Here is a 13549-nt window from a genome sequence, read left to right as displayed (position 1 = left end):
TGCGTTTGTAGCTTTAATAAAGGAACTCCTAACCATGAATTTTAGTCTCTCTTGTATCCCCTGAGCTCCCTCCTCTCAAAAGTGTTGTGGCAGTTGTGTTTCTGAGGGCCAGGAGCAGATCTGTCACACCTCATTCAAAAAGCAGCTAGCCCCAGCCAGGCTTCTGCTTTCTTTTCTCTGCCTTACTCCTCTGTCCTCATTTTTTGAGTCACAACCTGAAGAAAGTGACAAAAGTGATTCAGTTTTTCCTTTTCTCTCCCACCCCTACACCTCAGGCTGCCAGTGGCTGTTGCTCCAGCACTGCACCTCCCCTCAGAGCTGTGGCTGTTCCTCTTGGGCTTGGTGCCCTGGCTATGGGCCATGAGGAGCTGCTCAGACAGGCTTTCAATGAACACCAAAGGATAGCTACAGGCTTTCTCCTCATTAGTGCCAACATTGATGAGCAAGGTGCCCTCCCCCTCCTGCTCTTCTCCAGGCTTGTTCTGTTTCAAAGGAGCAGGCACAGAAGCATGGAGATCAGAAAATGCTTTTCAGAGCAGCAGCTTTCACCTCAGTGCTGCACTCACTCACCATGGCTTTTACTCTCCTACTGCCCTGGGCAGCCTCTTTCAGCCCTTGACAACCCTTTGAGGAAATAAATGGTTCCTGTTATCCACCCTCAGCCTCTTGCTGTCTAACCTCATCCCCCACCCTTCTGTGCATCCTGTCTGTGGAAACTGCAAGCCCAGGCCCAGCCCCCTCACCCATGAGCTCTTTCCTGGCTCCCCTTCCCTCTTCAACCACCCTGCTGCTTTCTCAGCAGCCAAAGCAGTCCCTGCTCATTCTAAGAGGTTTGTTTCAATGCTTTAAACAAGGCTGCAAGGTCTGAGGCCTTTACCCAAGGAGGGGCACCACTCTCAGCCCACAAGCCTGCCCCTCTCTCAGGCAGGGGTTCAGATTCTGTGAGTCAGGACTGTTTCATAGTTGAAGAACAAAGACAAAGCACAAAGGCAACAAATCCTTGGGCTGTGAAAGGCAAGGCAGTGAATGACAAACTTGTCCTAGGCAGTATCATGAATCCCCCTGGGTGCTGGAGGTGTCCAGGGAGCAGCACAGCTGCCAGGTCTCTCCTTGCCTTTCCCAGGCATCAAAGAGCAGCTTACCCCCAACCATCACCCTGCTATGACCACAGAGCTCGGTTCAGCCTCTGCTGCTAGAAGGGTTTTGTGGCCCTGAAGCCTGTTCAGGCAGGCTTCACCTGCCTGTGGCCTGAGCCTCACCCCTCCTCTGCAGGGCTGGGGCAGGCACCCTGCCCTAATCAGCTGCAAGGGAAGCAAAGCTGCAAAGCAGAAAAACTGGCTGGTTTTTATTGGAAACATTGCCTTAGGCTCATCCCCTCCCTGCCCAGCTCCTCCAGGGGGGCTGTGCTGGAGACACCAGAAAGGCACTGTCCCCCTTGGGGCAGGGAAGTGGCACAGCTGCTTTCTCTCCAGCTCACACAGTGCCCCAAGGCCCAGGATAGACTTGAGCCAGGCTGGCCACTGAGGTTCTAAGGACATTATGTGCCACAGGGAAAGCTCAGGCACTGATTTCTCTCCACCAGCTGTGCTCTCTCCCCCTCCACAGCTGCCCAAGGAAGAACAGAGTATGGCCACATGCTCACACTGGTTACTCTTGGCAGAACCCCCACGGGCCTCAGTGTGAATCACTGGAGACCAGGAGAGGCTGGGGCAGTCTCTTCACAAGGTGTCATAGTCATCATCATCATCGTGCTTCCTCTTCAGGGGGTTGGGCTCAGAGGCTGTGCTCTGTGAGGACACCATGTTGGTAGTGATGAGGATGTTCTTGGGGCCGATTAACGAAGGGTTGATGAGAACATTCTGCACTGTTGGAGTAGTTGGTGTAGCTGTGGAGGGAAAGCAAAGAAGTCACTGGCAGGAACTACAAGGAGAAGCTTCTTAGCAGGCTGCTCAGTGAGGTGGTGGAGTCTCCCCCTCCGGAGAGAGGCCAAACCTGCCTGGACATCGTGATCCTGGGCAGCCTGCTGTGGGTGCCCTGCTTTAGACTGGATGATCACAGAATCAATAAGGTTGGAAAAGACCTCAACACCCCCACACCCCCCCATGCTGGGCTGCTGGGCTTTTGTGAGCCAATGAAAAGCTTCAGAAAATGCAAGCTGAGCAGACCTGCCCAGCTCATAAAGCCACGTGCTCCTGGAACACCGTGGGCTGGAGCCCCACCTGGCTGTCCACTCAGCTGACCCACACTTACTGAGCTCATGCTTAAAAATGAGAGCCACAAGACCAGAAAGCAGAAGGGATGAAGACATTTCCCTTGTTTACTCTGAATTGATTTCCATTCTGCCAAAGAGAAGGGCAGGAGGTGCTGCTGACCCCCCCCAGCTGGTGTCTTACCTGCCTTGACGGCTGCCTGCGAGGAGGGGATCTGCACAGTGAACCTCTGCCCCGTCAGCGACACCGGGGTGCCCACCTTTGTGGAGACAGCCACTGTCTGTGCTGAAGGGGTCCCTGAAATGCAAACCAACTCCATCAAGAGAGAAACTGAACCCAGAGAAACACAGCTGCACTCAGGAATCTGCTGGCTAAGTGGGGGCCTTCCCTTCAAAGCGGTGGGAGCACAGAAGGAGCACCTGGCTGCCCGACACACAGGAGTCACTCTGGAGGCATTAACTCAAGAGCCAGCAAACTGCACACTGCAGACACACACTGGGGGCATGCTCAGCCATAGATCACAGCATCACAGAATGCTTTGGGCTGGAAGGGACTTTGAAAGGCCACACACACACCAAACAAAGCAGGGTCACCCACAGCAGGCTGCCCAGGATCACAACGTCCAGGTGGGTTTAGAGTCTCTCCAGAGAGGGAAACTCCACAACCTCTCTGGGAAGTCTGCTTCAATGTTCCAGCACCCCCACAGCAAAGAATTTTCTCCTCAACTTCAGAAGGAACCTCCTGGGTTCCAGTTTGTGCCTGCTGCCCTTTATCCTGTTGCTGGGAACCACTGAAAACGCTCTGGCCACATCCTCTTGCTCCCTGACCTTCAGCTATGGATCAGCCTTGATCAGATCCCCTCTCAGGCTGCTTCTCCAGGCTAGGCAGCCCCAGGACTCTCAGCCTTTCCTTGTCACAGTGATTCTCCAGTCCTCTCAGCACCTTTGTAGCCTCTGCTGGACACTCTCCAGCAGCTCCTTGTCTCTCTTGGACTGGGGAGCTCAGAACTGGACACAGCACTCCAGATGTGGACCAACCAGGGCAGAGCAGAGGGGGAGCAGAACCTCCCTTGACTTGCTTGTTAGTTAAGGCGTCAAACAACGCTGATCATCTGGTACCCAACATGTCCTGCCCAGCTGCAGGACCCTTACATTACTCCTCATGCTTTTCCTTCACAAAATCAAGATGAAGACCCAAAGCTGCTTCCTACCTAAGGTGGGAGTGCTGGGCCTGCTGCTCACAGCACCAACGCTCAGGCGAGGCACTGTGATTCTTCCTGCAGAGGAAGAGACCTGGGGAGAGAGAACAGAATCATTCAGCATCCCAGCAGAGACTGACACCTCTGGACATGGAAACAACACCACCACAGAGCCTCTTTCACACCACCACCAACCATTTGTATGGCCACACAGAAGGTCTCCTCATGGTGCAAAGGGCAGCAGCAGGGGCTGCACACACATCCCACATCCACACCTGGAACCTTAAGCTCAGCTTTGAGAACCTTTGGGGCAAATCAACACCAAGGCACTCAGCGTTTTCCAGCAGGCAAAGCAAATCTGTCCCCTCTAAAGCACAAAGAGCTGAGGAACAAGTACAAAACACCCTTTGAGACCTACCTCAGAGCTTTGCTTTAGCCTTTTACGACCTGATATCCGACCTGCCAGTTTTACTTCAACACTGAAAAGCTCACAGATGCCTTTTCTAACACACTTTGCACCTGAAACTGAGTAACCCTGGGGATCCTCAGTAACAAAGCCCCCTGATGGAGCTCCAAACACTGCTTTGCCACACACAGGTCAGTTATTGGCCTGCACACATCCTTCAGAGGTGTGGGAAGCCCCAATCCCAACAATACTCCTGACAAGTTGCTGTTAGGTGTGCCACCCCCTACCTTCTTCTGCAAGGACTTGAGCCTGTAGTTGGGAGCTGTCAGGCAGTATCTGTCAGGAGGGAGCCTGGGTCCAGAGTAAGGCTTTATGAGCGGCAGCGGCGTCTGGTTTTTCTGCCTTGCAATATCTAACAAGAACTGGAGGGAGAGACACACACAGTTACCCTCTCACCTCTGTCCTCTGTCAGGTGGTGTCAGAATCATCAGAGCTTTACTCACGTCCCTGGGAGGTGGAGAGGTGAAGGACTGGTCAGTGCGGCACTGGATTGCCAGCCTGACGTCGTCGGCGTCGACGCTGGACTTCTTTGCGTGGCTGGAGTAGATTTTGGCATCCTCCAGAATGGTGGTCACATACCCTGGGGAAAAGGAATGCCTCACTGAGGCTGGATTAAACAAAACCTTCCCCTGCCCAATCCCCCCGAGCTGCCGTCAAAACCCCCTTCCTCCACAGCCACCAATGTGCCCTCAAGGCCAGGAAGGCCTCCTGGGAGGCATTAAAATGAGTGTGGCCAGCAGGTCAAGGGAGGCTCTCCTCTGCCTCTCCTCTGCTCTAGTGAGGCCACAGCTGGAGTCCTGTGCTGGGCTCCCCAGTCCAATAGACACAGGGAACTACAGGAGAGTCCAGAGGAAGCTGAGGTGACTGGAGCACCTCTCTGACAAAGTAAAGGCTGAAAGGCCTGAGGCTGTTTAGCTTGGAGAAGAGCAGACTGAGAGGCAATCTTCTCAATGCTCAGCAAGAGCTAAAGGGTAGGGAGCAAGAGAATAGGCCCAGATCCTTCTCAGTGGTGCAAAACAAGGGGCACCAGGCACAGACCAGAACAGAGAAGGGTCTATTTTAACATAAGGAGGAAAACTTTATTTGCTGTGAGAGTGCTGGAAGCCCTGGAGCAGGCTGCCCGGAGAGGTTGTGGAGTTTCCTCCCCTGAAGAGATTCCAAACCCGCCTGGACACAACCCTGGGCAGCCTGCCGTGGGTGATCCTGCTCTCGCAGCGGGGTTAGACTGGACGATCTCCAGTGATCCCTTCCAACCCCCACCGTGCTGGGACTCTGGGCTAAATCAGGAGAACCCCCTCCCCAGGCTAGTCAGCATTTCCCTCCCCCAGCCGGCGTTTCCCTCCTCACTTCCCTCCCCTGGGTCAGCGTCCCCGGCCCCGCTTACTGTAGGCGAACTCCAGCATTTGATTGATGACGCGCGGCTCGTACTCGGTGATGCCCATGTCCTTCAGGATCTGCGCCATTACCTGCGGGGCAGAGAGGCACCGCTCAGCCACAGTACTTCGACGCGACCCGTCGCGGCCCGACCCCATCCTCCCCACGGCTCGCTAGCCCCCGCGGTACCTGCGCGTCTTTGGGCGCGCTCTTGGGAGACGCCATCTTGGCCGGCTCCATCGCTTCCGCTCGCCGCAGCCGCCGCTTCCGGTCGCGTGACCGAGGGGCGCCGAGCGCCGCTACGGCGGCCGGGAGGGGTCGGTTGCCGTGGAGACGCGGCCTGGCCCCGGCCGTGGCGGCCGCAGAGCCGAGGGGGAGAAGCAGCGTCCTGGCAGCAGCTTTGACAATGCAGCTGCTGCTGATCCCCATCTCTGTGCCAGAGCAAACAAACCCTCCCCGTTTCTGGCAGCCGCGGCACGAGTGGAGGTCGCAGCGGTCGCTACCCCTGTGCCCCCTCGCCAGGCTGGGGAAGCACAGAATGGGTTCACTTGGAAGGAGGCCTTTAACGGGCACCTAGTTCAACCCTCCTGCAGTCAGCGGCGGCACCGGCAGCTGCAGCAGGTTGCTCAAAGCCCTGTCCAACCGCACCTGAGGGTGCACTGGATCTCACTGTGTCATCGATGGAGATATTAATCAGCAGTGGCCTCAGTGTGCCCCCCTGCGACGCACCACTTGTCACTGACCTCCAGGTGGGCATCAGCCGATGGCTAGGTCTGGATGCAACCACCCAGCCAATTTCCTGTCCACTGAGCAGTCCTCCCAGCTGTGGGCTGTGCAGTGAAGCCCTGAGCTCCCTCCCCAGGGCTTTAATCGTGCTTTGTTATGATCAAACATTGCCTTTCTGTGATGCAGAGATTCTTCTTCATGAAAACATCTGTGGAGAGGAGGCCGTGCATGAGAGCACACAGCCAGTCCTAGGGGTTCGGGGAGTTAGCCCTTCGTCCTGCTTGCTGCAGAACGGTCCAGCAGCAGGTGTTTGCTCAGTGAGGAAGCAGAGGGTTACTTCATTAACACTGTGAACTGCCAGCATTCCCCAGACTGAAGCAAGCTGAGAGGACTGGCGGCAGGGCTCTCTGAGCTTGTTTCCCGAGCAGCCGAAGGAGCCCTACGCACATTCCATGCAAGGCTCGTCAGAAGTTTTGCTCTCACTTTCTAAGGCACAACAGGACATGCCAAAAAAACAACCAAAAAGCTTTTTCTTGTGATTTTTGTCCAGCAGGGGCTTAGCAGCATACCAGAAGACGTTGCAATGATGTCGTCATTAGCCCTGATGGTCCAAACGAAGCAAAGGCTGGAGGAGGATGCGACACCCGCGCTGGCCCAGCTGATGCAAGGAGGAAGAGAAGCCAACTTCCTTCAAGAGAAAGAAGAAATAAACAGCTGTTAACTTGTGAGCTCTCTGATTCATGCCTGCAAACCCTCCCAGCGGCAGCAGCAAGCCTCTCTCCGCTCCTCATCTATCCCAAGGCTGATGTTTAACACCCGAAAGGCCACCTGCACGTGACTGCCGCTTTCAAACCCATCTTGGCCCCTCTGGAGAGGGACTGAGCTGGTGGCTGGCAGCCTGCCCACCACCATGTGGGTTTGCTGGTGATGGGAGGTGCCTGGCCTGGTGTGGCAGGGGCAGCCCCACAGCTGCAGCAGAGGCTGGAGGAGCTGGAACAGCCGTGCCCAGGCTCTCTGGCTGGAAGCGCTGCAGCACTATGGGCCAAGTCATTTGACTTTCATGAGTCAGAGGATGTTACACAAAAACATCCTGCGAGGAGGGACGGAGGATGAATTCCAGACACTGACCTTAGACAACAAACAGAACCCACTTCTTTTTTCTTTTCCTCCCCTTTTTCTTTTCCCCTTGCTATAGGGAAGAGGGGGAGGGGAGCTCTTCCAGTGTGGACTGGAGGCAGGCTGTGGATCAGGCTGAAACTTGGCTGCCTGTTGTCACTGCTGTTTATTCCTGAGGCAATAAAAAGGAAAGATGCTCCAAATGGCCAGAGGGCTCTGTGTTTAACCCCAAAAGCAGGAAAAGACCCTTCCACCCCTCCAGATCTCCTCTCTGTGCTGTGACCACTTTCCACTTGGAGACTGAGCACCACGACCAAGAGCTGTGGCTATTTGCAGCATCTCTGCCTGGAAACCAGTGGTGAGGAGAAGACAGGAGGAGCCAATTTCCACAGGGAAAACATTTGTCCCCGAGGCTACAAATGCCTTCAGTGTGGGCAGCTGAGCTGGAGTGGCTCTGCCTGGCCATGAGTGCTCCCTCCCCAGGCACGGCCGTGCTGTGAATGCCTGCGTTCAGCTGGCTGCGGGCACCACGACTGAAAGAGCAGTCACCCTCCGGCTCTGCCCAGACACTGGGACTTCTCTCGGCGCTGGAAAACAGGAAACTGGGTCACAGCGTGGCCAGGCTGAGCACCGACTCCTCCATCTACCACTGCTAAAACAGGGACCTTCATCAAAGGCAGCTGTCCCCCAGCTGGGAGGGATCTGCTCGCAGAAACAAGGGCAGGGGCCGCTCGGCTTTCAGCCCTCTGAGCCTGTGCTGGCCAGGGCTCAGCCCTGCTCAGGGGCCGGCACGGACATCACCACTGCAGAGCTGTGGAGCTGCTGCTTAGAGGGCTTTTACTGAGGTGTTGAAGGTGCAGCAAAGCCAAGCCTTGGCACATGGAATGCTTCTGGGGGTTTTGGAGGTGTTGAGGTGCCTGAATCTCTCATAAACCCTCCTCAGGCAGCGCTTCCACCTCTTGGAAACAGCAGAAGAGATCTCCCTGATGGTAGAAGCTCTGTCAACACAATGCAGAGACTGTGCTCAGCACTGACCTTTCATGCCCACATCCCACACGGGCTGTTGGCTCTCCCAGCTGCTGGCTGCTGAACAGTGCTCCTGCGTCTTCCTGACAAGGTCAACTGTGAAGAGCAGAGCCCTGAGGAGAGCAGAGGAGGCTTATTTTGTAGTGGGGACCCTGCTGACTTCTGCCAGCACCCCAATTCCCAGCTCATGGAAGAATTTCCCAGGGCTGGCTGGGCACATCCTACTGTGGCAGCCTCTCCAGTGCCACGTCCCTGCTTGCTGCAGCTGTGAGTTAAGCTCCAGCATCCCAGAGCCTTCCCTGGTGTTTTCCCTCATGCTGGCCCCATCTCCCCTCACCCTGGCATTTTCCAACTCACCATCTCTGATCCTTTCTGAAGTAAATCAGGGCTGAGTGTCAGCCTGTCTCATTGGGAAGACTGATGGCCAAGTAAAGGCTTTCCTGCCCTATCTCAACATTATTAAAGCACCCTCAGGAGAAATTTCCCACTTAGCAGCATATGCTGGGGAGGAGCTCATGTGGGAAAGGCCCTAAGTAAACACAGAAGCATGGAAATGAACTGGCCCCACTTGGGCTAATTGTTACTTCCAGGATTGATGAAGTGTTCTGCCCTGCTTGGTAACTGCAGGAAGGTTTTGCAGGGTAAGGAGAAAGGGGCTGAGTGCTTTGTGCAGCATCATTACCTGTGTGTAGGTGGCAGATGGATGACAGCAGCGTGGGGAATGGCTGCACAGAGTCACAGGTGGCTCCAGACCTGTGTGCCAAGGAGCTTGGGCATGTCAGAGGCCTCCCACTGCAGCAGCACTATGGGTAGATAATGGTTGGAACTAGATGATCTTAAACAGCTTTTCCAATTGAAACAGCCACAAATGGAAAGCAGCTCTGTGGAGTGGGACCTGAGATTCCCTCACCATGAGCCAGCAATGTGCCCTCACGGCCAAGGCGGCCAAAGGTCTCCTGGGATCCACTAAGAAGTGTGGCCAGCAGGTCAAGAGAAGTTCTATGCTCCTGGACACAGCTGGAGTACTGAGTCCAGTTCTGGGCTACTCAGTTCAAGACAGAGAACTATTGGAGAGGGTCTAGTGGAGGCTACAAAGATGAGGAGACTGGAGCACCTCCCTGACCAGGAAAGGCTGAGTAGGGATCTGCTCAATGCTCATCAATATCTAAAGGGTGAGGGCAAGCTGACAGGGCCAAAGTCTTGTCAGTGGTGCCCAATGAGAAGACAAGAGGTAATGGGCACAAAGTGGCACCCAGGAGGTTCCCTCTGAACAGAGGGTTTGTGGAGTCTCCTTCTCTGGAGAGAGTCCAAACCCACCTGGCCACTGCAATCCCAGGCAGCCTGCTGTGGGTGCCCCTGCTTTAGCAGGGGGATTAGACTGGCTGATCTCCAGAGGTCCCTTCCAACCCTCACCATGCCAAGGACTCTGTGACTGCTCCCAAGTTGAGATCCAAACCCACAAACGCACACAAGCACCCCGGGGGGGGGCCAGATTTGAATACATTTGTCTTATTTATTGGCTGTATTAAATATATTATCTATTTGATAGTTACAATTTAGTAATACAATGCATGGCAGCTTTAACATAAGTTTGAGATACCTCAAAAAATTAACAATACAAGAAAAACTGAAGATACCTACTACATGAATTAATGCCACGAGGGTACATGGTTGTGGAATGGTAACAGCTGATGGTAAGGTCTGCACTGCTGTAGGCTCACCCAGGTGGTGCCTGGGAGCAGGAGTTTTGTGGCAATGACACACCAGAAGGAACTTCCTTTTGCTTTTCAGGAGCTGTGACTCGTTAGTAGTTACTCTGCGACCCTAATTTAAAACGATCAGAAGTGTTATTGCCAAAGAAACCTCCGGGGAACTCCCTTCGGAGAGGCAAAGCAGTTAACCCTTTGGCCACAGAGGTTTGCTGCAGGCAGTCTTCGTTGGCTAAAAAGGAGGCTATGAAGAGAAAACAAGGAGAGACTGTAAACTCTGCTGCAAACTAAGGACTACTATCTGTATAAAACTCTTTCCACCGCTGGAGGGAGAGACTTCTAGGAGAGAAGAAATGATTCACTTAAAGTTCTGCTACAAGTAGAACAATACATTCAAACATACTTGTTTTGTTGGGTTGTTTTTTCCTCCTTTCTCCAGGACCTCTTTGAAATCAAAATAAATAGAGTACAAAAGGAAGAGCATGGTGGGGGGGAGGGGGGGGAGAAAACAAAGATTGCATTTCAGATTGCACCATAAATTTACTTTTGAAGGAGCATTTCAGCGGTGCTAGGGCGTTGTTGGAGGGTTCTCCCACATCTGAAGCACAGCTGGAACACCGGATCACTCCCTGACTGCCACAGGAGAAAGACCCTGCGAGGGATCAGCCAGGGGAAACGCTTCAGGCCTGTAGCGCTGCCACATCCGACCCTCCACGTCCGAGTGCCTCGCTCTGACTCGGGCAAAGAGCAGCCACAGTCTCTGGGGAATACTCCAAACCTACCTATGGCAATTCCAACCCCCTTGGGAAGCTGGGAACTGCAGCTGGTGAAATGTTTGCTCTGCAGCGCCCGGCTGCCACCATTCAGCTGTGGGTTTCCCCCTCCCCGCCGCCGAGTGGATTCGTTTGTAGTGCACAGTATCCCCTTCCCCCAAAACCACCCCCACCCCCCCCCCCCCCCCAGGGAAAAAAAGAAGAGGATGAGTTTCAGAACAGTTCATAGCAGGTGGAAAACATTCCCATCTTGGAAACAACTGGAATGTGAGAGGCTGCTACCGCCGGGATAGCGAGTCGGGTTAAAACGTCCGAGGAACGGCGTCTGAAAAGAGTTCTCGGCTAAGTCAGCTGAAGCTGGGAGGGCATCCAAAAAGCAGAGGGAACTTTTGGAGGTTAACAACAGTACAAAAACAAAACAAAAAAAGGAAAAAGAAAAAGGAAAGGAAAAAGAAAAAAAAAAACCCCAAAAAGGTTTGCTCAGTTTGAGCCAAATAGTGTCACATTTATCATAAATGCACTCGTTCTCCTTAAAGACAATCCCTGTGCTCTGCTGCAAGCGCTGCGGAGATCTCCCTGGGCAGCACAGGAAATTACTTTCCTCTCAGGCACTGAGAGTGAAATGTGGATTGGGCCAAGAGCTGCTCCCCGGCAGCAGAAAGCCTTTCTGCTCCGGAGCCTGCGGGGCCGCAGGGGCCCCTTCTGCAGCAGCACCTGCGCTGTAGCTGCGTCACCTCCTGCCGTCCAGGGCCTCGGCGGAGGCTCTCGGCAGGCTGGGCACCCTCGGCTCCCAACACCTGAACTGCTGATTACCGGATCCAGAAGATTAGAATAAGTGAAGCGGTGCTAGCGCTACGCCAATGCTCTGCAGGCCCTCTACAGTATATTAAACCTGGAATGCTCTAGGAATGCTCTAAGCTGAAGCATCTGTGCCGCTGTATTTCGTCTACACCAAACTACAACGAGACCTGATTAAACCACTGCTCTGGCTGGACTGGAAAAGGGACTCGCTCTGGTCAATGCCTTCTCTCCCCCCCCACCCCGGCCCCGAGGGCCCCACTTCGAACTGGGAGAGAGGAAGGGGGCGTGCGCAGCCCCGCGCGCGCCGTAAGGCAGTTTGTCGCGCTGTCCCGTTAACAGCTAACCCTGATTAGAGAGGACCCAGGATTCATTACCCTTTCTACAAGAAATCTCTGCTCGGTATTGGGCAAGGATCTCGCCGACCCAGCCTCGCCGTCAGGCAGCAGCACGAGCGGAGACGCACCGGAGGAGGCATCCCCGGCGAGGATTCTCATTGGGACTAACCATAAATACCCGAGATGGCTCCTGCCCAGAGAGCCGAGCGCCCAGCAGGGCTCTCCTCTACTTGATGACGAAGTACTGGATGACGACGGCGAACAGAATGGCCACCACGGCGAAGCCGCAGAGCAGCACCACGGCGATGAGGCGCTCCTCGCGCAGGCTCTGCTTGCCCTCGCCCGGCTCCGGCGCCGCGTCGGCGCAGGCCGGCGCCGCCTCCTGCCTCTGAGATGAGAACACCGTGCTGGGGCTGTAAGGGCCGTACAGCTCCTGCGCCCCGCCGCAGTCCTGGGCCTGGCGGCCGGCGCAGACCCGGACGCGGTATTCACAGTTTGTCTGCAAGCTCGGCAGGCGGAAGGAGGTCTCCGGTCCCTTGTACACCTGGTTGGAGGAAGAGAGAAGGCTTCAGCGGGGTTCACCTTACAGACAGCACTTGGCTCCCTCCTCTCTGCTGCACCTGCACACGCAGAGCTGGACGCTGCCTGAAGTCACTCTCTTCAAGCCAACTTGGTGGAGCAAGTTCTTTACCCTGATGGTGGTGGAACCCTGGAACTCTGGCTGGGGCCCCATCCCCGGAGATATTCAAGGGCTCTGAGCAACCTCATCTAGATGAGGGTGTCCCTGCTGACTGCAGAGGGGGCTGGACTGGGTGACCTTTGCAGGTCCCTTCCAACCCAGCCCATTCTGTGATTCTGTGAATCTCAGCTTTTATCTCTGAAGAATTCTGAGTCATTTCCTTGTGGATGATCCAAAGCTTCCTGCAGTGCCCCACACTGACAGACCTGGGCTGTGAAGCTCTGAGCACAAAGGAAATCTCATTGTGCACAACCATTGTCCCACAAAGCTCATCCAAAAGCAGGAGGCAGGTGCTCTCTGTGACTAACAAAGACCATAAGGTTTAATAAGCAGAAGAGCCCTGGGACATGCTGGGAGCACAGGGTAAGATGGGTTTAACTCACTTCCAGATAAGCAGCTCTCCCAGTGACTTCCATGCCTGTCTTCACTCTCAAGCACAAGCAAAGAGCCAACAGGAAAATGAAGCTTTGTGAGCTTCAATCTGGGGCACCTTTCACTGCTGTAAAGAGAAGGAGCAGCAGGACCCTCCACTGAAAGCTGTCCTCAGCCATCATCAGCTTAAAGCCTAAGTGGGAGGAACTAAGATGGAAAGTGGAGCAGCCTGGGAGTCAGGGCTGTAAATCGAGGCCCTTGCCCACATTAAAACCATCCCTGCCACGAGCATCAAACACAGCTTCAGCCTTCAAACACAGACAAGTTTTTTGGCAGCAGTGTTTCCAAGTGAAAACCCCTCAAGATCCTGATGCTGAGCAGGAGGTACCTGATCAAACTCTCTCCCAGCAGAAAGCTGAAGGATGTAAACAATGGAATCTCCTTTCATGGGCTGTAGAGGTTCCCATGTGATCTCATAAGTGTTTTCTTCCAGCTGAGTTGCTTTGGGTGCTGGAAAAAAACCAGAAGTGATTTTAGAAAGAGAACAATGGTCTCCACAGATGTTCTTGTGTTCATGGTCAGGTGGAACCTCCTGGGTTTCACTGCCCCTTGCCCTGTCACTGGGTACCAATGGAAAGAGTCCAGCCCCATCTGCTTGCCCCCCACCCTTTAGTTGTTGATCAGCATTAAGCAGATCCCCTCTC

The 13549-nt window shown here is 54.5% G+C and overlaps 2 protein-coding genes across 2 annotated transcripts in view; both read right to left on the bottom strand.

Annotated features, from left to right (window-relative positions):
• Nucleotides 1-1522: 1522 nt before the first annotated feature.
• On the bottom strand, nucleotides 1523-5525 carry TAF9B (TATA-box binding protein associated factor 9b). Its single transcript, XM_054169598.1, has 7 exons — nucleotides 5438-5525; nucleotides 5259-5340; nucleotides 4318-4454; nucleotides 4102-4236; nucleotides 3421-3502; nucleotides 2394-2507; nucleotides 1523-1885 (listed from the first exon to the last, which is right to left on the bottom strand). Exons 1-7 carry the CDS (start codon nucleotides 5486-5488, stop codon nucleotides 1719-1721), a joined length of 768 nt encoding a protein of 255 aa, XP_054025573.1. The 5' UTR covers nucleotides 5489-5525; the 3' UTR covers nucleotides 1523-1718.
• Nucleotides 5526-11068: 5543 nt separating this feature from the next.
• The window catches only part of LOC104296993 (fibronectin type-III domain-containing protein 3a), a 47360-nt gene continuing 44879 nt past the window's right edge, over nucleotides 11069-13549 (bottom strand). The window contains exons 25-26 of the mRNA XM_009896861.2: nucleotides 13234-13355; nucleotides 11069-12278 (exon numbers count right to left, since the gene is read on the bottom strand). Of these exons, the coding sequence (XP_009895163.2) occupies nucleotides 11961-12278; nucleotides 13234-13355 (440 nt within the window). The 3' untranslated portion in view covers nucleotides 11069-11960. The remainder of the gene's footprint in view (nucleotides 12279-13233; nucleotides 13356-13549) is intronic.

The sequence above is a fragment of the Dryobates pubescens genome, chromosome 18 (genome assembly GCF_014839835.1).
Source record: "Dryobates pubescens isolate bDryPub1 chromosome 18, bDryPub1.pri, whole genome shotgun sequence".
Taxonomy (NCBI): Eukaryota; Metazoa; Chordata; class Aves; order Piciformes; family Picidae; genus Dryobates; species Dryobates pubescens.
The sequence above is the reverse complement of the archived record's forward strand: the minus strand, read 5'-3'. Positions and strand labels throughout refer to the sequence as shown.

Bases quoted from the DNA above. Each gene is read 5' to 3' on its own strand.
- TAF9B (XM_054169598.1), bottom strand. From the start codon at position 5,488: ATGGAGCCGGCCAAGATGGCGTCTCCCAAGAGCGCGCCCAAAGACGCG. The intron at 4,455-5,258 runs GTAAGCGGGGCC...CCTTTTCCCCAG, and splicing joins AATGCTGGAGTTCGCCTACA to GGTATGTGACCACCATTCTG. The intron at 4,237-4,317 runs GTGAGTAAAGCT...CTCTCCCTCCAG, and splicing joins CCTCTCCACCTCCCAGGGAC to TTCTTGTTAGATATTGCAAG.